Source organism: Cnephaeus nilssonii, assembly GCF_951640355.1.
Source record: "Cnephaeus nilssonii genome assembly, chromosome: 5".
NCBI lineage: Eukaryota > Metazoa > Chordata > Mammalia > Chiroptera > Vespertilionidae > Cnephaeus > Cnephaeus nilssonii.
Genome location: NC_137076.1, coordinates 88194831 through 88222531, shown reverse-complemented (window position 1 = coordinate 88222531; position 27701 = coordinate 88194831). Strand labels below are relative to the sequence as shown.

At 56.2% G+C, this 27701-nt stretch overlaps 1 protein-coding gene across 1 annotated transcript; it reads left to right on the top strand.

The window, feature by feature from the left end:
* Nucleotides 1–714: 714 nt before the first annotated feature.
* Nucleotides 715–27602, top strand: CSF1R (colony stimulating factor 1 receptor). The gene is made up of 21 exons (XM_079770958.1): nt 715–1195; nt 4756–5016; nt 5454–5738; nt 7470–7606; nt 8287–8446; nt 9789–9975; nt 12644–12759; nt 12897–13017; nt 13101–13291; nt 14863–14978; nt 20134–20260; nt 20371–20475; nt 20965–21075; nt 21614–21764; nt 23730–23821; nt 23903–23997; nt 24859–24981; nt 25059–25170; nt 25652–25751; nt 26490–26598; nt 26693–27602. The coding sequence occupies exons 1-21, from the start codon at nt 1147–1149 to the stop codon at nt 26816–26818; spliced, it is 2874 nt and encodes a 957-aa protein (XP_079627084.1). The 5' UTR covers nt 715–1146; the 3' UTR covers nt 26819–27602.
* The last annotated feature ends 99 nt before the right edge of the window (nt 27603–27701 follow it).

The following is a 27701-nucleotide window of genomic DNA, read 5'->3' as shown; positions in this document are numbered from 1 at the left end:
CAATGAAGCTATCTAGTCCTGGGCTTTTCTTTCTTGGGAGGTTTTTGATGACTGATTTAATCTCTTTGCTAGTTTTAGATCTATTCAAATTTTCTATTTCTTCTTGAGTCAGTTTTGCTTGGTATTCATGATTACCAAAGGTTCAAAACACATTCTTGAAAAAAAAAAAGTATATATAAAATACATTACATATATCTCAGTACATGGAAAGAATAATCATTTTCCTGAGTTAATGTTATATTGGGATTGTTTTTTAGTTTTAGGAAGTAACTTTACAACCATGTTATTTAGAAATAGGAAATACTAAGCAATCAACTAAAAGGGATAAAAGCAATTGTCTCCAGGAAAGGGAAGGGCAGAGGAATGCTATTTTTTCTTAAGAAATATAGCAGCACAATTAGACTCTTTGTTAAAATAAGTAACTTTGTGCATCCATGAAAAGGCAGTTCTACAACCAGGCTGCCTGGATCCAAATCCCACGTCCACCATTTGGAATTGTGTAATCACAGCAAGTTTGAAGTGTTTGGTCTCTCTGAACCTGTTTTTCCATCTGTGAAATGAGAACGATAACGGTACCGACCACACAGAGTTCTCGTGGGGACCGAAGGAGGTCATGACTGTAAAGGGCTTGGCTGACGAGTGTCTCGCAAATGGAAGCTTCTTGCTGCTGTTATCAGTTTCTCCCAAACCAACCTAACTTCCCTTATGTTTCAGCCAGAGCCACCTGGTCACCCTGGAAACACGTATCTGTGCTACTGACTGGCTGACTGCTTGACCTTGGGTGTATCTCCTCCGCCAGGGCCCTTTGAAGGTGACTTCAGAGGGCACCAACCTTCACCAGCTCCCTCAGACTCCGGCTGGCCCTGCCCCAGACTCCAACCCCTCCCCCTGGGGGTCATGGCTTTGTTTTCTTCTAAAGACCCAAGATTTCCAAACTCTGTGGTTGCCTTGCCTAGCTAAAAGGGGAAGAAAAGGATGAGCCCAGGAGGAGGAGGAGGAGGAAGAAGAGGGAAGCAAGACAAATAGCTGGTGCGTGAGAGGAACGTGTCCAGCCAGTGTTCCTGGTCCCTGCAGAGCTAGCAGCCGGGAGCCCAGGGCCTGCGCACCCCCAGCCCTGCGACAGCCTGCCGCCTCCCCGCAGAAGCCATGGGCCCGGGGCCTCTGCTGGTCCTGTTGGTGGCCACAGCTTGGCATGGTAAGAGCAGAACTGAGGGCCCTGGGTGGGGCTTGGGGGCTGTGACAGAGAGGTTCCCTGCGGAAGGACTCTAACCCCCTGCCCCTCACTGGGTGTGCCCACTCTGTGCTTCCATCTCCCCAGCCTGGGCTGCAGGTTCGGGGCTATTTGCTTTGGAAAGGTGCCGAAGGGGCGGAAGCAGCCTGGCCAGGGCTGTGGATCAGTCCCAGCTCAGAAGTTGACTCACTGTGTGACCCGAGCAAGCCCCTGATGCTCTCAGGGTTTCAGTGTCCACACCTATTGGATGGCAGGTGTCGGGGGCAGTGACGGACTAGACTAAAGCAAAGCGTTTCCAACGTCACTGTGCATACAAATCACCCGGGAATCTTGTTACAACGCAGATCTGACTCAGTAGGTTTCGGGTGCTGCCTGAGACCGCATTTCCACCAAGCTCCGAGGAGATGCCAGTGCTGCTGGGCCAGACCTACACTGAGTGGGAGGCCCTGCAAAGCCCTGAGGGCTCGGCCAGCTCTGCGGGCCTGCGGCTCACTGGCTGTAGGCAGGGCCTGAGTCGGAAAGGCCCAAAGAGGCAGGGGTCCTTCCTTGAGAGGTTTGGGTAAAGGGTCAGAAGGAGACTGAAGAGGCGAGTGAGCAAGGCTGTGGGGTGCTACTGCGAGGGAGTCGAAGGACGGGGTCAGAGCACCCTAGATGGGGAGAGGCTTGCTATGACCCTGGGCTAGGGACGGTGTCCCAGGCCTTGGTGTGTAATGTGTGTGTGTGTGTGTGTGTGTGTGTGTGTGTGTGTGTGTGTGTGTGTGTGTTAGGGAGAAGAGTGAGGTTGAGGGACATCCTGGGAGCTGATGATGGAAGGGTCCTTCAAATAAGTGGGAGGAAGGGACGTTTGGGGCATGGGGAGGACGGAGAAGCTGAGAAAGAGGGTAAAGCCTGGACAGGTGTAGAAGGGGGCCTCGGTCAGTGTTCACCATGCCCAGTCTCCACCCTGGAGGACGGGGCCTGAGCAGGCCTTCCTTTCCCAGCTAAGCCAGCGGGAGGAAAACTGGGGAGGGGGCAAAGTGGAGGATGTCAGCCCTGTCCTGCGTGAATACCCGGGACAACAGGGCAGGACAAAACAGGACGGATGCCTCTGTCAGACCGCATTTCCAGGAGACCAAGGCGCCTGCTAGGCTAGCGGGACGGGGCAGGGGAGAGGGAGAGGGAGGCGCCTGTGAGACCAGATGAAATCACAGATTAGTCTGACTCTGACCTTTAAAGGTTGAAAACTTGAGACATCAGAATGTCAAGACCAGAAGGGAGGTTAGAAATGTAGCCATTGAGGCAGCAGCCGGGGCAGGAGCTGTAGCTCACTGAATTGTCCCAGAGGACAGGGTGGCCCGAGGGGCAGACGGGGGATGGCACGTACCCAGCCCGTGAGGGAGAACCAAGTTTCCAGCGCACACAGTGTAACCACAGTCCACGCTCTTCCCTGCAAGAAGCCGCCGGCCCGGGGCCTGCGTCGCCGCGGCTGCACCAGGGCAGCGCCAGCTCTGTGGGGGTCAGCGGACAGCCTGCCGGGAGTGACACTGCCGCCCTCCCCGCCCTGGTCACCCGGCACAGGAGGGCTGCCCCCACCCCCACCCCATATTGGCCTTGGCAGTATCCACCGGTTCCTCACCCCCTTGTGCTGATCAGAAGCTCTGGCAGGCCCGAGCCGGTTTGACTCAGTGGGTAGAGCGTCGGCCTGCCGTCTGAAGGGTCCCGGGTTCGATTCCGGTCAGGGGCACATGCCTGGGTTGCAGGCTCGATCCCCAGTAGGGGGTGTGCAGGAGGTAGCCGATCAGTGATTCTCTCTCATCGTTGATGTTTTTGTCTCTCTCTCCCTCTCCCTTCCTCTCTGAAATCAATAAAAATATATAGGGAGCGGGCGGGGAAAGAAGCTCGGGCAGGGAGGCTGCCCACCTCTGATGCGTACAAACTCAAAATATAAATTAAATCTCCTGAAGTCATTTTTCAAAATCCTCACCTGAGAATTATGTTTTTCATTGATTTTTGAGAGAGGAAGGGAGAGGGAGAGAGAGAGAGAAACATCAATCAGTTGCCTCCCACACATGCCCCAACCCGGTATAGGCCCTGACTGAGAATCATGCCCCTCACCTTTTGGTGCACAGGCAACGTTCCAACCCACTGAGCCACACTGGCCAGGGCCAGGGCCATCTGCAGTCTTTGACAGAGAAGAAATTTCTGACTCTGGGATTGATGGCAGAGGTGGGGTGGGTAGATCCATTTAAGATGCTTGTGGGAAGGACAGTGGGGACGCCCTGAATGCCCTCAGGGCCGAAGTGTCCGGGTCCCCACCATCAGAGCCCAGCGGTTGCACTCACCAGGGGCACCGGTGGGTCAGCGGCAGAGCCAGGCCCGAAGCCCAGGGTGCTCTGCCTCCCAGCAGGTGGCATTGCCTCTCCTGGGAGTCTCTGCCCCAGAGAGGGGTCAGTGGCCAGGAGGGTCAGGAAGCAGAAGTGAGAGCATCCCAGGGAGAAGGGCCACAGGTGGAGCGGAAACCGGGGGCCCAGCCGGGCGCCAGCAATGTGTTTCCGCCGGCGCAGGCCAGGGCGCCTGGCAGCCCCTCCGAGGCCTTAAATCAGCTCTCACTTCCCTCCGCCGCCCCTATTTTAGGCCCCGGAGAAATGCTGACACTGCAGAGGCAACGGGCCTTCTTCCCGGAGGGCCTGATACGGGTTTCAAGTTCTCTTTTCTCCTTCAAAAAGCGTTTCCTTAAAAGAGATTGGCTCTCCTGTGCACACAACGGTGCTAGGGGTCGGGCAGACCAGATCATAAACGCAATGCTCACTCGTACTGAGTACTCATTTGGTGACCTTCTAAAGGCTTTCTATGCATTTAAACCTCCCGGCATCCCAGAACATGGGTACAAGTATTGTCCTCGTGTTAGAGGTGGGGAAACTGAGGCACAGAGCCTCTGAACCATCCCACTGTGCTGCGGACCAGACGTCCAGTGGTGGGAGTGGGCACACAGAAGAACTGAAACCTTTTAAATTCTGCTGGGCCAAGATCCTACACCTCTTCTCCTTCCCCATGAGAATTACGTCGGAGGACTTTGCCGTGAACTTCCCATCCATCCGTCGCCTCCTTTCCTGTTTGAGCGCCTGCTTTGAGCCAGGCCCTACGTGTGGCACTGAGTGTGCAGCCCCCTTCAGGAGGCGGGAGGACGCTGCTCCTGGGAGAAGAACGATGCAGTGGTAGCTGGGAAGTCCCAGCGAGGCAGGGGCTAGGGGGCCCCCGAGGGACAGCGGCTGGTGAAAGGCCGAGAAAGTTTCCAGCCCTTCTTTCTCAGAGGAGGGTCCTGCTGGGGGCCAGAGAAGTCAGTCCATCCCGATCTGGTCCGGGGCAGGGGTCTGAGCAATGACCAGAGAGGGGCAGAGACTTGTTCAAGGTGATCCTGCAAGTCCCAGCTGAACCCCTGCCCCAGCACCACCCCTGCCCAGGGCACCACCCACCTCAGAGGCAGGGAATGGCCCGGGGGCTGTCCCCTGAGGCCTCACTTCTGTCTGTTCTCTTCCCTCCACCAGCTCAAGGGGTCCCGGTGATAGAACCCAGTGTCCCTGAGCTGGTCGTGAAGCCAGGCGCGACCGTGACCCTGCGATGTGTGGGCAATGGCAGCGTGGAATGGGTCGGCCCCATCTCCTACCCCCACTGGACCCTGGACCCAGATGCCCCCAGCAGCATCCTGACCACAAACAATGCCACTTTCCAAAACACGGGGACCTATCGCTGCACGGAGCCTGGAGATGCCCTAGGGGGCAGCGCCAGCATTCACCTCTACGTCAAAGGTGAGGACTCGGGCCCATTCCCAAGAGGCCTGGCCTCGCAGCCCCAGCAGGAATGGGCAGGAGGGCTGGGCCTTAATGCTCCCGGTCATAAAACACCAGCTCCGCATTTATCCAGTGTCTGCCGCAAACGAGGACCGGAGGCAGCGCTTCTAATTCAATGTAGTGCTCACAGTAACCCCGTGGGGTAGGTTCCATGTGATGCCCATGTTTCAGAGGCTCCGAGGGGCTGAGTAACGTGCGCGAGCTCACACAGCAGCAAGTCGAAGGGCTGGACTCGGCTCCGAAGCCCCCGCTCCTCAGCACCAGTGAGCTTCCCTGGTATTGGGTGACCGCAGGCTAATGATCAGCGTCTCTGGCCTCCCTGGCATCAAGGTCCAGAGACTGTTTGGCCTGGCGGAGGGAGGGCAGCCGTAACCCTGTATCCCGCTGTACCCCAGACCCTGCTCGGCCCTGGAATCTGCTGTCCCAGGAAGTGAAGGTGTTCGAGGGTCAGGATGCCTTGCTGCCCTGCCTGCTCACCGACCCGGCGCTGGAGGCGGGTGTCTCGCTGGTGCGGGAGCGTAACCGGCCTGTCTTGCGCCAAACCAACTACTCCTTCTCACCCCGACACGGCTTCACGATCCACAAGGCCAAGTTCGTCGAGGGTCAGTATTACCAATGCAGCGCTCGAGTAGCCGGCAGGATGATAACAACGCTCGCCATCCGTCTCAAAGTGCAGAAAGGTGCGTGGGCAGGGAGGGGCAGGCCAGGCCTGGAGGGCAGGGACAGAGGCTGGCCACCATGCTCGTGGCAGCTGGGCTGGGCCTGATGGGACGTACGGGTACCGCCCTTGTTGCACGTCTTCCTTCCAGTGGTGCCCCAGTCACCTAGGGGCCACCCAGTGGGGCGAGACAAGCAAAGTTTGCTGGGCGGGAGACAGACCACATGCAAGTAATTAACTCAGTGGGCAGAACCGGCTCAGTCCACGGAACATGCTAGGAAAGCCATGAACAAGGTGATGGAATCAGGTGTGTGGGGACGGGGGAGGGGAGCCTTGTTGAGAGAGTGACATTGCATTTGAGCGGAAATGTGAATGAGGAGAAGGAGGTGGCCCTCAAAGGTGTAGCTCAGCAGAGGAAACAGCAGGCACCAAGTCACGAGGTGGGAAGACGCTCCGAACGTTCCAGGAACGGAAGGAGGGCCCGAAGCTCTCCCACACCCTCCGACGTGGATTTCCCACTCAGTGCCAGCCTGGTGCTGGGCACTGGGCAAATGAAGGAGGGGTGGTGAGGGGGAGGTGGTGGTGGGCAGGTAGGACAGCTTGAACTGGGGGGGAGGGGTAGTGGGGGCAGTGGTGGTGCAGGCTCACTGTTCCCCCTCGCCCCTGCTGGGCTGGGGGACAAGATTCTAGTTTCTGGAAGGACTGTGAGTAAGGCGGCCCCAGGCTCAGGATCAGAGCCGCACGGCCAGCCCAAGGCCCTGGGCTCAAGGCCACAAAACCTGCCCGGGAAGTCAAAGGACCCCGCTCTGCAGACAGAGGCCGTTAGGGTGCTTTCCCCAAACTTCATCTTGCAGAGCCCTGGGCTGCCCTGGACCCCGGTTCTGTCATGACCCCTTCAGGGACCTTGGAGGTGTCCTGTGGTATTGCTTAGGAAACTGGATTCGATCAACTTTCAACAACAGCCACAGATATTCATTCAGTGCCTACTTTGTGCCAGGCACTGGGCTAGCGGCTGGGGATATCCACTAGAGAGAAAGTAAATAACATACCAGTTGTGATGAACAAGAAACCCAGCTGGAGAAAGCTGGCTGGGGTGGGGGGAGGGAGGAAGTGGGGGGCAGGTAGGGAAAGGTGTGAAGGCTAACTGGTCACTCAAGTCCTTTCTGAGGAATTTTTGAGCTAAAGATCTGAAGGGTGGGAACAGGCGCCCATTCAGAGTGTGGGCGAGAGAGCATTCCGGGAGGGAGGGTCGGGCACCTGGCTGCAGTGGGAAGGCCAGTGTGGCTGCAGTGGCAGCGCAGGGTGGCAGGTGGTCAGGAGCAGGGCCCGGGGGCCTGGGGATGTGGGAAGGACGTTGACTTTTATTCTGAGAGTGACAGGAAGCCACTGAATATTGGCACAGGAGAAAGGCCCGACCCAATTTCCCTTCTCAAGTGCTCACTGTGGCTGCTGTGAGGGTCCAGGCGGAGAGGGGTCGGAGGGGAAAGAGGGAGACCTTCCAGGTGGCTGCCCCAGGGGTCCAGAGCAGAGAGGGCGGTGAGGCTGGGGAGAGGTGGTGATGGAGGGAAGTGGACTTTTCAAAGTCTCTTTAGGAGATAAGACTTGGTGGCGGGGAAAATTGAAGCATCAAGGGTGCCTCCCAGGATTTTGGATGGGAACGTGGTGGGGGCCCTGGCCAGCAGCCTGGCCCATGGCAGGGAGCAGAGCAACAGCTCTGGCCTGAGAGTTCATGGGTCCCTTCCCCTGGCCTCAGTTGTTCCAGGACCCCCGACTGTGACCCTGGAGCCTGCGGAGCTGGTGCGGATCCGAGGAGAGGCTGCCCAGATCGTGTGCTCAGCCAGTAACGTTGATATCAAGTTTGAAGTCTTCCTCCAACGCGGAAACACCACGGTCAGCCCCCCGGGGGGGGACAGCAGGGTGGAGCCTGCCCATCTCCCCAGTACCAGGCCCTGCAGGATGTAGCCCAGCCCCACCGTTAGCTGGCCCTCTGGGCTGAGCATGTGGCCCAGGTCCGGAGAGGGGAGTGGACTCACCCAGCATGTCACTAGCGATCATCCAAAACCAGGACTCCGGCTCATGCCACTGAAGATTGTGGGGTGGCAGGGGAGGTGGTACTCTACTCCCTTGACCCATGACCTCTGCCCCAGCCTGTAGACAGGAGCCAGGTGTTGGTTCACTTCTGACTTAGCAAGGGTTTTCTGGGCCACCTGTGAAGCCCAGGGATATAAGGGCTACTTCAGAAAGACTTTCTTTGGGAGAGAGGGAGGAAAGGGTGTTCCCAGGGGGAAATGGCATTAGGCTGCTTCTGAGAACTCCCTCCCATCCCCCTGTGCCTACCATGTGTCTGGCTCGGACATTTGCATAGAACATCTATTTTCCTCTTCACTGTAGCCCTGGAAGCACGGGGCCAGTATTAGTCCCATTTTACACATGAAGAAACTGAGGCACAGAGTTCAGTCCCTTGCCCAAGGAAAGGAAGATAATAATACTTAAAGGATGAGGATTTGAGCCCAAATCGTTCTAACCCCTGAACAACCTTGGTATACTATTTCCATTTCTTCTGGCTGCAGCTCAATATCTTTGAACACAACGACTTTCATGATGACCGTTACCAAAAAGTCCTGACCCTCAACCTCCATCAAGTAGACTTCGAAGATGCCGGCAACTACACCTGTGTGGCCACCAATGCCCAGGGCGTCCGCTCCACTTCCATGGTCTTCCGGGTGGTAGGTGAGCATCAGGATGGTGGGGGAGGGTTAGCAGGGATCCTGGGGTGAGGGAGGCACATCAGGGATTGAGGAGGGAGCTGATGGCAGAGAAGAAGAAGAAGAAGAAGGCACTGCTCAGAATATCGCTGCTAGAATCCTCTTACCTTAGGCCTGGGACACTCATGAAACATAAACACGTGAACGGACAATGCTCACCCAATGTGATCATGGGGGAAGTGCAGGGTGTTCCACAACACCGAGGGGACTTAGGGCCTCTGGAGCTCCCTCCCTCTTCTGCTTCTTTCCTTCTCAGATTCCCAGAGTAGCTTGATTTTAATTTATGCAAGATTTAATTAGAAGAAACTAGTTATGACTCTTTTAGGTACAGGTAACAGAAACCAACTCAAACAGGCCTATTCAAAAGAGTATATTATAGGCCTTATAGCTAAAAAGGCCATGGATATGAGTTTCAGGTACAGTTGGATCTAGGTGTTCAGATGATGTGGACAAGATTCTGTTCCTTCTCAACTCTCAGCTGTACACTTTTTTTGTAGAACCCCCCAAAAGCACCAGGGATGATAACCCCAATAGAATGAGGTCTTCTCTTTTCCCAGAATCCCAACACACATCATGAAAATGAGTGTCATGAATTCATGGATTCACGTGCCTACCCCAAACCAATCAGTGGTCCAAATGTGACACATTACTCTGATTGTCACCTTGCTCACTTTAGAGCTGGATATGGAAGCCGCATTGACTGAATTATTACCAGAAGAAGGGGAGATGGATGGGGCATGTGAAAAAAACAGACTTTTTTTACTGCTATAATTTTTAAAAAAATATATATTTTTTTATTGATTTCAGAGAGGAAGGGAGAGGTAGAGATAGAAACATCAATGATGAAAGAGAATCATTGATTGGCTGCCTCCTGCATGCCCCACACTGGGGATGGAGTCTGTAACCCAGTCATGTGCCCTGACCAGGAATCGAACTATGACCTCCTGGTTCAACCAATGAGCCACATCAGCTGGGCATTACTGCTACAATTTTTTTCAAAAAGCGATAGCTACAGATATATTCAAACTCTTAATTATGCAAATAAGGAGAGAGGATAGGAGTTTTCCCAGGGACTCAGTGAGGAGAAGAGTTTGGAGACCTGGGCTTCTGTGGCGGGTGGTGGGTGGTGAGAAGAGAGATGTCAGAGGGCAAGCACTGGTTAGGGTTGGGGACTATGGGCCTGATACGTTGTAGGCACACAGGAGGTTCCAGCTGAATGACTGGATCAATGGGTGGATGACCAAATGAACAAGCAAACCAGGACATCATCCCACTAATGCCAGATCTCTGTGTGTTCTGCTTTCCAGAGAGGGCCTACTTGAACTTGACCTCTAAGCAGAACCTCCTACAGGAGGTGGCCTTGGGTGAGAAGCTCAATCTCCAAGTCACAGTGGAGGCCTACCCGGACCTACAAGGCTTTAACTGGACATACAGGGGACCCTTCTCTGACCATCAGCCCAAGCTCAACTTTTTCACCACCAAGGAGACATACAGGTACCAACCACAGCTCCCATCTGCATAGCCCCACAGCTGGATGGGGAATACTTCAGCCAGGAGTCAGGACATTTGGGTCATGTCTCAACCTTGCTATGTGACCTGGAGTGAGTCCCTTCCCCTGTCTGTCACGTTCCCTGACTGTGTAGAAACTAAATCTCAGTCATCTGTGTCTGAGATTTAGATCAAATTTGCATACCCCTCTGCCCCACATCTTTGGGAAATGCCCTCAAGAATTCTACCATTTCTTGGGGATGTGCATTCTCGTGGTTTTGCAAGGACTCTCAGTCTCTTTCATCCTCCTCCTTTGTGGCTGATCCAAATGTAGAAGATAATACCCCTGATTTCCACTCCTTGACATGTTCCTAATAATGACTGCACAGGGTATCTGCTGGATGCACAGGTTTTGGGGTGGGGCAGAGGGTATTCACACCACCCAATCACAGATACATCTAAAGTTCTTTAAAGGCCTGTGGCTACCCAGCCCCGATAATTTCTCACAGGCCACTCCACAGCAGGCTCAAACTCTTCTCATAAAGTGCTATTTGACAGCATCTTCTCTTCTCCAAGAATCCTGCTCTTCCCACATGCACAACATTCTAGGAATCTATTTGTCCTGTCTCTTTGCGGACTGTGTCCTCGAGTCTTATTTTCCCTCCCAAAGTGGTCTAACCAGGTAGCTTTCTAAACAAGTGTTTCCTCTGTAAGGGGAACACTAATACTCTTTAATTATGAAAAAAAAAAGGTTAAATCAGTATTTCTTTACCCTGATCTATTTGAATGAGAGAGTACAGTTCGATCAAGGACAAGTATGTAGTGTGTGTGATAACATCCCCTTTCATACTCATGACAGATGTCCCTAAGCCGCTGCCAGCAGAGTCTAGATGTAGCCTCAGAGTCCTTCTCAACAGTTTCCAGGCAGTATTTCCATCACGTTTGGCTCATGAGAGCAGGCCTGTTTGCTATCCCTGGGCTAGAGAATCCCTTAGACACCTTTCTAATCCCAAACTCTCTGGGGTTCTTTCTAGCTCCTGAAGCCCAGACCTCATTGGCTCCTGGACTCTTGCTTGTCAGTCATTAGAATCTACAAGGATGTTCCCTTGTCCTCATCTTCTTCCTCCCAGTTCCTTTATCCTTTATGGCCAGAATTCCTAGCTTCCTCTCACCTAAAGCAGAAGTTCTGAATCTGGAGTCTGAAGAACCCTGAGAAGGGGGTTTATGGACAGATTTCAGGGATCCATATGCAACAGGAACATTGCAGAAAGGAACCAGGGGGAGCCCTCAAACACAGTAGTCTGGGGCCATTCATCGCAAGGCAGTCAAGCCTGCGCACCAAACAGCCACGGCACTAGGCTCATGTGATGGGTGTGTTCCTAATGGTGACTTTGAGTCATCCATAGACGTTTAGTGCTTTCAGTTTAAGAGGTAAATATTAGTTATCACACAAAAATGACCCGTGTAGAGAGGTTCAGCCAAAGATCTGGGTGAGATTGTCCTTTGAATACCACCCTATACAATAATACTAAAAGCGTAATATGCTAAGTGTCCGACCAATCGTTGACCGTTCAGTCGACCCCTCAACCAGTCGCTATGACATGCACTGACCACCAGGGGGCATACAGTCCAACCGGTAGGTTAGGTTGCTGCTGGGGTCCGGCCGATTGGGACTGGACAAGAGGGCCCGACACGCCCTGGAGCCCTCTCACAGTCCCTCCCCAGCCGGCTAACCTCCCACGGTCCCTCCCTGGCCGGCTGGCTGGCCCCCATCGGCCCTGTCAGGACTGGGTGAGGTGGCCCCAATGGGCCCCGATGCCGGCCAGGCCGAGGGACCCCCACCTGTGCATGAATTTATGCACCCGGCCTCTAGTGTATTATAGTCTTGGTTCGTGGCTGTAGACATTTTATAAAGAAGAGCTGGTAATTTGCTATAATTTATTTTTTAAAACATTTTCATGGCCTAAACAATACATGCTCATTATGGATAAATTTTAAAATAGAGAATAAGAAAAAAAAACAAACAACACCTGGAATCAGCTGTTTAAATTTAGTGCATACAGTGAGTCAGTGTGTCAAGCACTCCGAATACATAGCTCTTTAATCCTGAGGCCGAGTCTGTGAATTAATTTCCATCAGTGTTGCCTCACAGAAAAGGAAGAGCAGGATCAGAGAGGTTAAGTACTTGTCTAAGGTTACACAGCTGAGAACTGGCAACACCAGGATTTGGCCCCCGGTCTCTATAGCCCCATGACTACATCCTGCTTCTCATTCCTTTCCCAGTCCCTCCGGGCAGGGCTGGAGCTTCAGGGATGGCAGCTGGCCTGGTGCTCGCGTTTTCTGTGGCGATGGCTTAGCCCAGTGGTGGTGGCGGGAGCAGGAACACTCAGTGGGGCCTGTGATGTGCCTCCCAGGGTCAGCACTTTGCAGACCTCTCCTCTACTTAACCTCAGAATAAAACTGCTTTACAGATAAGAGAACCAATTAAGAAAATCGGGTTGATGGTTTTCCCATGTCTCCTGGCACCCAGCCTGGGTTCCTGGCTCAGCCAAGGCTTCTGTGGCCTGGACACTTCACCAAAAATAAAACAACGCCTGTTAGGGTGGTTGTCTGAGCCCGCTGTCCTGGCGGGGGCCACACTGGGCTCACCCAGACGTCTGCCCCTCTCATGCAGGTACACCTCCACCCTCTCCCTGCCTCGCCTGAAGCCCTCTGAGGCCGGCCGCTACTCCTTCCTGGCCAGGAACGCCGGAGGCGAGGATGCCCTGACCTTCGAGCTCACCCTTCTATGTGAGTGATGGAGTGGGGGCTGGGGACATGGGGTCCTGGAGAAACCAGCTGGGAGAGGAAGCTCAGTGCCAGGGGTCAGGCAACAGGACTTGGGGCTCTGGGCTGATCCCTCCCTCTTTCACTCCTTTCCTCCTCAGACCCCCCTGAGGTGAGGGTCACGTGGAGCCCTGTCAATGGCTCTGGTGCCATACTCTGTGACGCCTCTGGGTACCCCCAGCCCAACGTGACGTGGCTGCTGTGCAGGGGCCATATTGATAGGTAAGTGGACTCCTCTCGCCTTCTTCACCTGGAATGAGGGGCTGGGCACCCTGAAACCCTGAACCACACACTGCTCTTCCCAGATGCGATGAGGCCCAAGCGCTGCTGGTGTTCGAGGACCCACACACCAAGGTCCTGAGCCAGGAGCCCTTCCACAAGGTGACTGTCCAGAGCCTGCTGGCCATTGGGACCTTGGAACACAACAGGACGTACGAGTGCAGGGCCCACAACAGTGCGGGGAACAGCTCCCACGCCTTCCAGCCCATCTCTGTAGGTGAGCCTTCGTCCACCCCTCCAGGCGGGACAGGAGCGGGGCCCAGGAAACTGCCCAGCTCAGGGAGCCAGAGTTCCAACATGGAGCTCGTCCCAGCCGAACCGAGTCCTACCTCTGTGGGTCCCACTCCAGGCCCCTCCTGAAACGGCCAGATGGGGAGTCCAGAACCCCCAGGACTGGAGGTAGGGGTAGAGGGGAGGGGAAGCAGATAGATGTCCAGAGAGACAGCAGCCTGAAGCCAGCACACCCTCACTGGCCCCTCTGCTCATGCCCTGCACTTGAACTCATGTATTACTTTGCGGGTGTATATTTGGCATCTGCTGCATCCCAGGCACTCACAAGGTGCAGGGGAGCGTGCCTCCATGCAGCGTAGAGTCTGGTGAGGGAGGCAGGCAATGGCAGGTGCACACAGTCCAAGCCCACCCCAGGCCAACCTTGGTGGCCTTCTCCATCCCTCCCCGAGCCCCTTCCTGCCAGACACTGTCCCATCCTTCGGGGCCACTGTCTGAGTGTGGGCTGTCCAGCCCCGGCTGACGCAGGCTGCCCCTGTAGAGAGGAAGGGACGCCTTTCTCTGGGTTGCTCAAAGGCTCCATGTGGGTAGCTCTCCGACCTGTGCAGAGGCCCACAGCACCCTCGGCCTTCTGACAAGCAGGTCTTAGCACCCGTGTGCCAGGCCTAGCAAGCTCTCTGGGCCCAGAGGACAGAGCGGGAACCTCTGCCTGGCTCAGAGCTGGCCCCTGAGCAGGGCCGACTCCACACGCAGCTGCTGCGGCCGCCCTTCGTCTCCCTGTGCCAGGCATTGTGCTAAGCTCTCTGTAGGCATTGTCTCAGGAAATGAGACGATGAACTTGAGGCTTAGGGAGAAGTCACAAGTTCAATGTCACACACCGCTTACATAGCGGAGGTGAGATTTGGCTTCAGACCCATGCTGTTGATCTAGGCAAGGTGATGGAAATTACGTCTTTCGAAACATTGAGAGAACCTGGGTTACTGACCTGGGAAGAGGAGACCCAGGGGCCATGAGCCTGGCTTCCAGATCCTCAGAAGGGCCGCGTGGTTCCAAAGGGCACGCAGGGAAGCAGCAGGGGACAGCAGGAAGGTGGACTTCGGTCCAAAGTCTTGGTCTTTGTGTTCAAGCTGCCCAGAGGTGTAGGTGGTGAACCCTGTCAGGAGGGGTGGTGTGTGTGTGTGTGTGTGTGTGTGTGTGTGTGTGTGCAAGCCAAGGCTAGACACTAGGCCAGGCTACTGCAGAGGGGATCCTTGCCCTTGCGGAGGTTTGGGGGGTGGGGGTGGGGGTGGGGGTGGGGGGAGGCGGAGGGGCGGGGGAGGAGGGCACTGTGTGATAAGGGGCTCCCCCAGACATAAAAGGCTGTGACTCTGGGCATGAACAGAGCTGGGGGCCCATCCTCCCTGCCCCTGGCTGGGGATGGTCTGAGAGGATACTTTGTTCAAAGCATTTACTGAGAACCGACTGTGTTCCAGGCCAGGCACTCACCTGTTCTCAGTGGAGTCAGGGGGTCACAGAGGCCCACTCACTCCTCCGCCCGCCCCCCCCCCCCCCCCCCCGCAGGTGCCAGCATGCAGCTCCTGGATGCGCCCCTCTTCACGCCTGTGCTGGTTGCCTGCATGTCCACCATGGCCTTGCTGCTGCTGCTGCTCTTGCTGCTCCTGTACAAGTACAAGCAGGTGAGTCTGTGCAGGGCTGGGCAGCACCGCCAGGCCGCCCGCAGGCCGCCTGCGCCCCTTCAGCCCCTGAGCATCCACTCATTTTGCCAGCCAGTCATTTAGCCAACAGCTCTTCAGTGGGTGCCTACTCTATACCAATGTGGGCTGGGTACTGGGATCCTCTGCCCTCTTGGGGTTCACTGTCTAATGCAGGAGGCCGTCAATAATCAATCCACCAGGACAGGAAGGACGAAAGATGCTCTGGGGAGAGGGACGGGTGCTGGGAAAGTGTCAGCACAGGATCCTGTCCCAGCCAGGGGCTCTCAGGCACACAGAGAGGGCTACAGGGCCAGGCCTGTGTCTCACCCTCAGGCGGCGGGAGGTCTAGTGGAGGAGGAAGGCCTCACCATCATCAGCCTCTTCGTTATTTAATATTATTATTCACAGCTGCTCTTTATCGCACGTTGACGTTTAGTGCACTGCCTGTCACTTTGAGTGCACCATCAGTAATAGTGCTTCCAGGGGCATTTTTTATGAAGTGTGTCACCTACACCCTCTCATTCAGTGCCCTCAGCAGCCACGGCGTGCAGATAGCATCACTAACCCCACTTTACAGTCGGAGGCTGAGGCTCCGAAAGGTTGAGACAGCTGCCCTGGTCGACTGCTGGTCAGTGGCAGAGGCGGGTCTGTGAAAAGCCAGTTAGTAACCATGATGTGAAACGTTGAGTCACCTTATTTTGTCCTCACAACACCCCGAGGCAGGGACTGTGGCAGTCAGCACTTTACAATAAGGAAACCATTGAGGCTCAGGAAGGTTGAAGAACCCGCCCGAGGGGTTCCAGGCACCTCCCACACCAGCTCTGCGGCCTCGGCACCTGGCCTCCCTCCACAAGAGGTCCGGTGTGATCAGCTGCTGCGAGGCCAGGCCAGAGGGCAGTGGAGGCCAGCAGAGGAGGGATCTCCTCCCTGGTGGGGAAGGGGGACTGCTCGGAGGAGGTGGCTGGGCATGGGTGGGAGAAGCGCTGGAGGATGAGGGGAGCAGCAGGAGAGGCAGCCTGGGGAAGGGGTGTCTCTGGGGAAGAGGGCAATGTGTGTAAAGGGTGGGGAAGCCCGCGGTGAGTTCTAGAGACACTGGCACCTAGAAGAGGAGGCAGTTGGGAGCAGGTTGGGGGTCTGAGGGGTTGGACCTCATCCTGTAGGCTCAGGGCCATCAGGGGATTGAACAAGGTAGTGATATGATTTAGGGGTGAATACTCCCCCACACCTACCTTGGTTTTCAGTGTGAGAAGAGGACTTGAAGAAGATAGGCTGGATGGAATATGGGGCACCCAGGGGCTCTCTCTGGGTTTGGCTCTCTCTTTCATGCCAGCACCACCAGCTCAGAGTAGAGCCCCCGAGATACCAGGGCCCCAGGTTAAGACTTTGGAGATCTGGGTCCATCTCTGACACTGTTTTGTCCTATGACCTCGGCTGACTCACGGCTCTCTCGGGCCTCAGTTTCCCCACCTGTACCTTGGAACCGGAGGCCTTTAACAGCCCTCTTCCTCTGATATTCCATGAGCCTGCTGATGGTCTGGGTTAAGAGCCAGGGGTTGTGAATTGGACGGATCTGGGTCTGAATTCTCCTTCTGACTGTGTCTCTGGCTGTGGGCCTTGGAAAAAGTGTTGTCTCTAAGCCTCTGCTTTCTCCATCTGTGAAATGGAGTCAATAACGGCAGCCACCCCACCAGCTGTCTCCACAGGGACTCCACGGGGTGCTGGGCACAGACAGTGCTCAGCATGGAAGCTACACACCCTCGTCCCAGGAGGAAGTTGCCCGGGGACCCAAGTGAGCTCATGCATCTGGGGATTGGAGGGGTGTCTGAGGTGGGGCATCTCCTTGACGACACACCCAAAGTGGTATTGGGCCTGCTCGCCCACCTCCAGGGGCAGGACCTCACTCACTCTGTGGCCACCCGTTCCTTGTCTGAGCAGCTCTGACTTCAAAGTTCTTCCTTATATGGAACTGAAACTGCCTCCCAGTGCCCCACAGAGCATCCTCCTCGGCCCAGGGCAGCGGCAGAGATTCCAGAGAAGTGTCCAGTTCCCCTCCAGCCCTTTGTGCCGTGGGCTGCCAGTCCCCTCGGCTAGCCGTGGCTTAGGGACACGTTATCCTCTCTCTGTGGGACCATTTTTGGAACCTGTAATCCCAGTCAGCTCATTTCCCATCCAGGAAATTAAACTGCCCCCTGAGCCCGCGCAAGGCCAAGGAGGGCATCCCATGGACAAGACCTCGAGGGGTCAAGATGGTCCAAACCCGTCTCAGGGCCTGCAGTCCAGTTCTCCTCTGTTTTGCCCCCTGGGGTTCTGAGACTTGCCCCTGCACTGGGGACTCAGCCCGGTCAGTCCTCACTGCCCAGGCTGGGGGTGGGGGATGGCCCCGTCCGGAGGAAGGGCTGTTTCTGCCTCAGGCTGAGTCATCGCCTTTCTGGCCCCCAGAGAGACCACAGGGTAGGAGGGCTAAGGGGGAAGAGAAAGGCAGGAGTCAGCAGGCAGGGAGGCGGGGCACAGGAGGAAAGGCGGAGGCAGGGAGGAGCGAAGGGGATGGGGAGGCTGCGGGAGAGGCCGGGATTCTGGGGGTCAGAACTGAGCTGTGGGGACCAGGGACAAATTGGGGTAAAAGGGGGGTCCTCTAGGTATCTGTGGGAATTATGAGGTCTCTACCTTCCTGAGACTGAGAACATCCACCCGCCCAGCACCAGCAGGCCTAGCGGGGAGGCCGTAGGCACTGCTGTGGCAGCAATGACCGCCACTGCTGGGAGGAATCTGGCCTCCCGTAAGGGTTCCCCTTCGGAGGAGAGGCCCCTCGGGGTGGAAGCCCTTGGAGGAGTCTGAGCCCTTTCCAGGGACAGCCTGCGTGGTGTAGGGCAGAGCTGGGGCCGCCCGCCAGGAAGAGGCGAGGAGGTGCGTGAGGCAGGTTGGAGGGCCTCCTCCTCCAGGTGTGGAGCCTGGCATCCAGGGACCTGAGATTCCAGCCAGACCTCCTCTTCCTCCCCCGCCCACCTCCCTCCCGCAGGATCCCCACCGGGCTGGGCAGCGGTGGGGAGGGGGCTGACTCAGGCCCAGCTGCGGGGGACAGAGGAAGGAGAAGTGGTGAGGAGACAAACAGGCCTTGGCCACAGAGGCTCCTGGAGATGGAAGTGGCCTGGGGAGGGGGTGGGGGCGGCTCAAAGACCCCCCTCCTAGCACTCTCGCTGTCTTTTGGGTTGGAAAGGCACCGTGTGCAAGGTTTGAGTCCTCTGAGATTCAAAAGTCCCTCCTTGCCCTGCCAAATAGCTCTGTTGGTTAGAGGGTCAACCCAATATGGCCAAGGTTGTGGGTTCGATCCCCGGTCAGGACACATTCAAGAACCAACCAATGGATGCATAAATAAGTAGATAAACAAATAGATGTTTCTGTCTGTCTCTCTCTCCCTTGCTCTCTAAAAATAAGTCCCTCCTCTGTCCCATTTCAGACTTTCCTCCCAAGCCCCAGCATGGGAGCGTCTAAGTTCAACGGTGGTCTCCTTCCCACCCCCACCCCAGCAGAACCCGGAAGCTCTTCCTTATGTCTAAATGCACATTTCTTCCAAACTACCTCGGAAGTTCTTCCCCGTGGCTGTCTGGAGTCTTGCTTCTAACCCAGCGAGACACACAGCCACAGGCCCCCTCCTCCCCAGCACCCACTCATTCGCCCTGTAGCTCCCGAGCTGGGTGTCCAGGAAGGAGCCCAGCTGCGCAGCACAGCCAGCTGGTCCCCGGGCCCAAGGGGACTGACAGGAAAGAGTGGAACGGCTGACCCGAGGCCTCCGTGTCCTCCACTGCCCCAGCCCAGCTTCCACTTTCCCCCTACGTGCCGTCTTCCATCAGCACTTCTCATGGGCAGCCCCTGGCATGATGCCCCCAGCAGCTGCCACTCGGGGCAGGAAAGAGAGAAGCCACCACTCCTCCTCCCCAGAAACAGCCCTGCGCCGGCTGGTGGTCGGCGGAGCATGAAAAGCCCGAGAAAGGGCCAGGTCCTCCAGACACTGTCTGTGGGCCGAGCCTCTCACCACAGACCTCAAGGCCTTCCTGACTCTGGAACCTTCCCCTGCTCCCCTCCAGCCACGTGGATGGGCACCTGGCAGTCACTCAGACTTGCCGGGACCCTTCCCACCCCAGGCCTCCGTGTCTGTTCACTGAGCTCCCGCCCACGGTGAGGCGGCTGGGCTGGCTCCTCGGGCCTTCCCTGACCTACCTGTCACTCTCTACCCCCCCTCCCTGCTTTATTTTCCTCACAGCACTCTGAAAGCTTCCTACCTGTCTAGTTGTTTATTGGAAGTGAATGTCTGTCATAGCCACTAGCAGGCAGACTCCGTGGGGGCAGGCACCTTGTCTTGCTCAACTCTGAATCCCAGTGCCGGGCACAGCGGGTGCTCAGTGAAGGCTTTGAAAGGACATGCTATTCAGATTGGAAAAGGAAGGACATTCGGTCCCAAGGTTCAGGGTGAACCTTGGAGATGTGCTAAGTGTCACACAAGCACAAATACTGCTTGGTTCCGCTTACATGAGGCACTGGAATGGTCAGAGCCCTGAGCTGAGTGGAAGGAATGGTGGGGGCCAGGGGCTGGGGCCGGGGCTGAATTGTTTAGAGTGTGGAGTTTCAGTTTTGCGAGATGAAGAGTTCTGGACGTCGGTATGAATGTGAACGTACTTAACACTACTGAACTGCACCCTCAAAAGTGATCGAGGTGATAAATTTCACGTTATGTGTATCTTACTGCGATTAAAAAACAAAAACAAACAATATTTGGATGAGAGGATGGATGGGTGGATCTCGAGTTCCAACCTCCCTCCCAGCTCAGGAATTACTTAAATTATCAGATCCATCAAGGCCCTCGGAGGAGATCCCGTTCAAGTCTTTGAATACACAGGTAGGGGAACTGAGGTTTGGGGAAGGGACGGTCACACGGTGAGGCCAAGCCAGGAAGGGTCTGGACTCTCAGCGCCATGGGCATGAGAAGACACAGCCACGCTCACCAGATATCTCGGGCCCCACGCTGCCTCCTCGTGCCGGAGGCCATGGGACTACCCACTCCCCCTGCCCTCAGGGGTCAGAATGAGATCCAAGATCCTGCCAGGCCTGGCTGCCACCGTGCCTCCTCCCTCTCCCTCTGCAGAAGCCCAAGTACCAGGTGCGCTGGAAGATCATTGAGAGCTTCGAGGGCAACAACTACACGTTCATCGATCCCACCCAGCTGCCCTACAATGAGAAGTGGGAGTTCCCCCGAAACAACCTGCAGTTCGGTGAGATGGGATCTCCCGTCAGAGGGCAGCATGGGCTGCAGGGAGCCCGTGGCCCTTAGAGAAAGGGCCCTTTGGCGCCCAGGGACCTAAGGAGCCTGTATGTTCGGCAGGTAAGACCCTTGGAGCCGGCGCCTTTGGGAAGGTAGTAGAGGCCACAGCCTTTGGTCTGGGCAAGGAAGATGCTGTCCTGAAGGTGGCTGTGAAGATGCTGAAATGTGAGTGAGGGGACAGGGCCTGGGGAATTTAGGGAGCCGGTGGGAGGTGCTGCAGGCTAGGGGAAGGGCCGCATGCCCTGTTGTCACAAGAGGGATCACGTACGTTTTTGGCCTGTCAGAGCCCGGGGGACAGAACCTGGGGTTTGCAGTGAGGACTCCTGGGTTCCTTTGTGAGTTCCAGGCTCCCTCTAACTCCTGGGTGTGGGGGGCTTCTAAGCTGGGGTACATAGAGGCTGGGGTACACAGAGGCCAGCCTGGGCCATGGCCTGGCCACAGCTTGACTTCCTGCCACCTGAGACCAGCTCAGTGACTGGCCATCTCTCCTCTCTCTCTCCCCAACACCCACCTGTGCGTCCGCATTTCTCCTCCCTCTTTTGGCTTCTGATTGCTTCGGTGCTCTGGGTACCCCTGCCTGCTCCCCGTCTGTCTATGTGGCCCTCCATGTCCTGCTCTCTCCCCATCTGTGGGACCTGTGGTCCCTCCTTGCAGCCACGGCTCATGCTGATGAGAAGGAGGCCCTCATGTCGGAACTGAAGATCATGAGTCACCTGGGCCAGCACGAGAACATAGTCAACCTTCTGGGAGCCTGTACCCACGGAGGTGAGGGGTCCTGGAGGGCATGGGGCCCGTGGGCTTGGGGCCTCCCAGGTGTCTGAGGGCCCCAGGGCACCTCAGTCCATCTTCCACTTCCCACTTCCTCCTAGTGAAGGTGGGACCCCTGCCTCAGCGTCCCGTAAATTCCAGACACCTGAGCTGGTCAAGCTGCTTGTGCAGGCAGGTGGCTCTGGGAGCTCTGAGCAGTGGCTCTCAGACCCAGTGGGCGTCAGTCACGTGGAGAGGGAGCTAACAGTGCAGATGCCTCGGCCCTGTGGGTCCGGAGTGAAGCCCCAGGGCCTGTCAGGACTCCATGTCCACCCATCCTCTTCTAGAGGAGCTTTGACCTTTATGGAGCGGCCACAGATTGCCTTTGAGGGAAGAATTCTTTGGCTATAGCTTTTTTGTTCGTTTGTTTGGTTGTTGAGATTCCTCTGCTTTGGCCAGCTGGGGCTCCTAAGTCCCAGTCCAGGGTGCCTCATTGCCCCCGCCCCATGGGGACTGTGTGAAGGGGTGCACTCACCCCACTTTCTTGGCTCTCTAGGCCCTGTCCTGGTCATCACTGAGTACTGTTGCTATGGAGACCTGCTCAACTTTCTGCGAAGGAAGGCTGAGGCCATGCTGGGGCCCAGCCTGAGTCCGGGCCAGGATCCCGGCTACAAGAACATCCACCTGGAAAAGAAATACGTCCGCAGGTAGGACCCTGGCTAAGGACAGGAAGGAGGCTACGACTGGGAGGTGGGGCCTCAGGTCTGTCCCCAACACCAGCTCAGGGCTGGGTAGCTAAAGGCCCTCACATTCCCATCTGCACCATGGGGAGTAGTCATACCACATTAGATGGGCAAGTGTTCTTCCACTAATTACCTCCAATATTTGAGCACCTACTATGTTCTAGAAACGTCGAGGCGAAGATAGGCAGCTCATAGTCTGGTGGAGACAGATGTTAATGAAATCCTCACTTTAACGTATGTAAAAGATCAACCAAGACTGTCCGGGGCCCTAGCCAGAGACGGGCAGATCTTGGGGTAATCGCCCTGTTTCTCCCATAGCTTGTGCTGCTGGGGGCGGCAGAGAACCCTTTGTACTAAGGAGTCGCCAGTGTCAGGTCCCCACATCACCACCAAGTGGGGACAGAGTCTGTGGGTTGTTGGGTGAAAGGGAATACTTGGGCCTCAGTTTCCCCAGGCGAGTCATCAGGAGGATGAACCTCCCAGGGTCTTTCCGGCCTTGTTGTTCTGTAATGCTGATATTCCTGGAAACCACGCAGAGGCAGATGGACAGAGCCACATGGGGAACCAGAGAGAGGAAGTGGTCAGTTTGTCACACATGAGTCAGAGGCAGAGGTGGAGCCTGGGCCCCGTGCTGCTGTTTTGACTCCTGGTCCATGCTACCTGAGCCACACTGCTCTCCTGGAAGTCTGTTTTGGGGCTTGTGGAGTCTCAGGACCAGGCTGTTTTGGGGCTGGGACAGGATCAAAATAAGAAGGATGTACACTGGGCCCCTAGTCTAGCCACTGTCAGCTGCTAAGCCTGGGGAGGCAAAAGGGGAAGGAGGGTATTGCATCCATCCAGTGTCCTTGAGTATGGGGGCTGGCTGGATCTACTTCCTCTTCTGATTCTCGGACACCCCTCTGACACTGGGCCTCTGCAGGCTGGAACCTCAGGCCAGATCAAATCAAAATGAGAACCAAAGTAAAGCATTATCTTCCATCCTCAAATCTGCAGGTGGGAAAAGGATTCACAGAGTGGGGTGATTAAAGGGCAAACGGCATGTGAGCCAATCTTGCCAATGGGATTCCAGGCTACATTAATAGAAGTATAGTTTCTAGACCAAGGGAGGGGATGCTTTTGCCAAGGTCAGCCCATAGATGAAACATGAGGTTCTCTTTTGGGGAACACTAGAGCATGGACATTGTCAAGGTACACATCTCTACTGCACAGGGGACAGGAGGGTGAGAGGCCCAGAAATCGACTGGTTGCTGTCTTAGAAGCAGTAGTGGCTATTCATTCTAGAGCAACGACTCTCAAACTCGCCTGCCCCCCAAAACATGGGCTCATAGGCATCACCAGAGAGCTGTTAGAAATGCACACTCTCAGGCCCACCAGACCGGCTGAATCTCAACCTGCATTTAAATAAGACTCCCCAGGTGAGTCTATGCACATGAGTTAGTTTAAGAAGCAAGACTCTAGACCAGTGGGCCTCCATCAGGCTGAACACTGGAATTGCCCGGAGGGAATGAAAAGACCGAATGACTGAGCTTTGCCCCTGGGCACACGAGTGTTTGAAGCTCCGCAGATGATTTTAGTGTGAGGCCGGGGGTAAGAGCCACTGTCTAGACAGAGAGCGCTCACAGAAGCTCTAGAATGTCTCAGATCCCTGCAGGACTGTTGTGAGGAAGAGAAAGCCCACTTCTCCGTGTCCCTTAGGGCAGAGTAAGGACCAGGAGGAGGAAAATCCCAGGGGCCGACTGGCATTAGATGAAGAAATTTCTAACAGGTGGAGACGCCCAGAGAGAATAGGCTGTTCGCTCCCACATGATGGCCAAGCAGGGACCAGTGATCAGAATGTGGCAGTCTCTTCCCTGCTGACTGGCTGGAGGCCAAGGCCCGAGCTAGGCAATGCGTAATGGGAACTGACTGCCCGTGGCCCTCTCTGTGTAGGGACAGTGGCTTCTCCAGCCAGGGTGTGGACACCTACGTGGAGATGAGGCCCGTTTCTACTTCTTCTTCAGATGATTCCTTCTCTGAGCAAGGTGAGGAGGAAGAGGGAGAGGAGCTGCTGGGGGCTGGGCAGGGCGTGTGGTGGGCTGCCCTGATGCCTCTCCCCACACCAGACCTGGGCAAGGACGAGTGGCCCCTGGAACTGCGGGACCTGCTCCACTTCTCGTGCCAAGTGGCCCAGGGCATGGCCTTCCTCGCTTCCAAGAACGTGAGTTGGGGATCAGGTTCCCCATATGGTCACCCAGTGGGGTGGGGGGCCATGGAACCTCCATGAGTCTGGAGGGTGTGGGAGGAAAGTGAGCACGAAGGGCCAGGTTAGGAGCCAGAGTGCCAGAAGCAAATGGGCAGCGGCCACAGCATCTGGGCTGCAGCCTCGGAGCTTTGGGGGTGGGGGGATGGGAGGCTGTGCCAGAGCCCCCAAAGGAGCCTGCGTGCAGAAGGCTGAGGCACACCATTTTCAACAACAGGCTTTAGTTTTAGTCAACAGTGGAGATGTGACAACCGCTGTGTCAATGGCGTGAAGCACACGGTCTCGGGATAACAGAACTCCCTGCACAGATGTGGGCCACGAGATGATGTGCACAATGCACTCCGGCCAGGAAGCAGTGCCTGGGGGTGGGAGCGGTGACCGTCCTCCTTAATAAGAGCATGACTTGGGCGTCGTTTAATGCTGGCCCTGCTACTTCCTGTGTGACTTGGAGCAATGAGATTCTGAGCCTCTGCCTCTACATCCATTAAATGGGCACCATCACAGGGTTGAGGTCAGAACGGTACAATGTGTGCAGATGCTTAGGGAAGGGCCTGGCAGGGTAGGACCCTGAAAATGGCAGCTGCTGTTAGCTGATGTGGGCCAGCGAAGGTTTAGTGCCAGGGCTCACTGCTTCCGGGCACACCCAGCTCTAATCAGCTGTTGGTCAGGGCAGGAATCAAGGTCAGGGTCAGGACTAGGACTGATGCCCACTCCCTCACAGAGGATTCTGAGGCCTTCTAAGGCCTGGCTGCTCCTCCTGCACTGTGGGCTCAGAGAGGGGAGGGAGAGGCCGAGACTAACCCTGTCTCACTTCCCCAGTGCATCCATCGGGATGTGGCAGCCCGAAATGTGCTGCTGACCAGTGGGCGTGTGGCCAAGATTGGGGACTTTGGGCTGGCTAGAGACATCATGAATGACTCCAATTACATCGTCAAGGGCAACGTGAGTGCTGGGAGGGATGGACCCAGCTGGGGAGAGGGTGAGCCAGGGCCCAAGGTGACTGGGGTCTGCTGTGCCAGGCCCGCCTGCCCGTGAAGTGGATGGCGCCAGAGAGCATCTTCGACTGCATCTACACGGTTCAGAGTGACGTCTGGTCCTACGGCATCCTCCTCTGGGAGATCTTCTCACTCGGTGAGCACTGGCCTGGTGTAGGCTCAGCCAGGGGCGTGTTTGGTTCCCTGCAGTGTCTTATGCCTCAAGGAGGCTGTTAGTCAAGGATGCTTGGGGCCCAGGGAAGACTCTCCATCCTGACAACAGGCATTCCCTCATCTGTCTGCTTGTTTCCCCTCGTCCACAATATACATTACCTTGAAGACACAGCTCCCCAGTGCTCTGGAGTGCTCGGCACAGGGGCTTGGGCTCAGCCCTTCAACACACTCCTCTAAGAGCCTCTTACTCCTAGGGCTGTGCTAGAATTGGGAGGTGTGATGAGGCTGGGTGATGGCTCCCGGCTTCCTAGAACCTAAGCCCTTTGCAGTGCCCAGCACACAGCACTCACTAAGAGGAGCTGCTGTGTTATCGTGGAACCCCAACCTCTTCAAGACGTGTGTGGGATGGGGATGGGGATGGGGATGGGGGAGTACTGAGCACGGTGTGATCTTGGCCTTTGCAGGGCTGAACCCCTACCCTGGCATCCTGGTGAACAGCAAGTTCTATAAACTGGTGAAGGATGGATACCAAATGGCCCAGCCTGCATTCGCACCCAAGAATATGTAAGGGAAGGGCCCCAGGGAGGGAGGACACCCGACTCTGGTTTACGGGCACGGAAAGGCATGTGACCCAGCTTTCCCAGCCCGGTGTCCAGGGCCAGGCTTCGTCTCCCCACCGTGGACTACATAACAAGCCCCTGTGGAGTTCAGGGTTACCTCTGGTTTCCCAGGCAGCACAGGCTGGTCCTAACTCAGATAGTTTTTGAACTCAGACTCTGTTATTATGACCTCAAGGAAGACTCCCTCATTCTTTCTCTGTCCTGGTGATCTGTGGGGTAGTGATACCTCACCACAGCGGCCCACCATGGGGAAGCTGCTCACTGGCTCCCTGCATTCACCGCAAGCCCCCTGGCCATGAAGTCACCTGCTCCCATTCTCCAGCCCCTCAGCGCAGCCTCCCGTCTCCCTGCCAGGGTGGATTCATGCCGCTGGCCGCCCGCTCTCTCCACTTTAGTCTCTTGCTGCAGCCAAACAATTGCTCATTCTTTCAGCCCACCTTTCACACCTGCTGGTCATAAGAGTAGCCCCTCTTGTTTTAGGAGCTTGAGCAACATGCATCTCTGAGCTTCTCCCCAACTGTCACAATGGGCATGATGAAGATGCCTTTCTCCAAGGGATTAGCACAGGCCTCGTGCTAAGCTCATTTGACTAGGTTTCGAGACCTCCACTGGGCAGGACTCTGTAGGGGACATGCACGTGCAATGATCCCCAGACCCACAGGTGGCCTCTGTCCTGTCTCAGATACAGCATCATGCAGGCCTGCTGGTCCCTGGAGCCCACCCACAGACCCACGTTCCAGCAGATCTGCTTCCTCCTTCAGGAGCAGGCCCAAGAGGACAGCAGAGAGCAGGTGAGTGCGCCCAGGCTCAGGGTGGGGCTGGCAATAGCAGGCCAGGCGGGGCTGTCCAGTCAGGACTGACCATCCCCGTCTCTCCTTCCCTCAGGGCTATGCCAACCTGCCCAGCAGCAGCAGCGAGCAGGAGGAGAGCTCTAGCGAGCAGCTGGCCTGCTGTGAGCAGGGGGATGTTGCCCAGCCCCTGCTGCAGCCTAACAACTACCAGTTCTGCTGAGGTGACACCAGGGGGGCACTGCCTGTCCCCTCCTCCGAGCTTCAACTCCTCCGTGGATGGGGCGCCACAAAGAAGACATAGACTCTGTCTCTCTGGTCATTTCAACAGTCCAGCCCTGAAACTCAGGAATGTGGGACCCATGAGATATCAGAGGACCCACTTTCAGGGCCTGGGTCATCACTGCCAGTCAGGGGCTGGGGCTGAGCCCCTCCCCTCCCTCTGTTCTCAACGCTGTGGCTGCACATGTTCGCTATGCCAACTGGGAGAACCCCCAGCTCACCCACTTAACCTTGTCCCATTTCCAGGAACTCCTTCCGTACCCTCTCCCGTCTCGATGGAAATGGACTGGTTTCGCACCTATGACATCCCCAGGAACTGTCACAGTACTGAGAAAACAAGGCTCCTGGGCCTTAGAGTGGAGGGAGCCCTCTCTAACTGAGTGGAGCAGCAAGAGCAGACAGCCGCTCAGAGGCTGCTAGGCTCAGACTCCTCGGAGCAGGGTGGCTCCTCTGTAAGACTCTAACTTACATGCCAGTCTCTGCCCTCTGGTCTTCTTCCCACAGCCCCACCCCACCCTGGATCTGGTACTGCTGCAATGAGCCAGTTGGCAGCTAAAGTTTGGGGTGTTCTGCCCAGTCCCCCGTCCTCCTGAGCTGGAAGACAGGCGACCCGTGTGGCTGGCCACACCAAGCAAGCAGCACGCGCTTCCCCGAGTTGACTCATCATAACTAACAGTCACGCTGCGGGATGCCGCCGTCAGCATTAAACTAACAGAATTAACACAGCTGGCCTCTGGTTCTCTGTGCCTCATGGGGGACTGCGGATGCCCTGGGCCCTCCTACCATCCCTCCTTCATGTCAAGTGACCAGCTCAGCACTCCAAA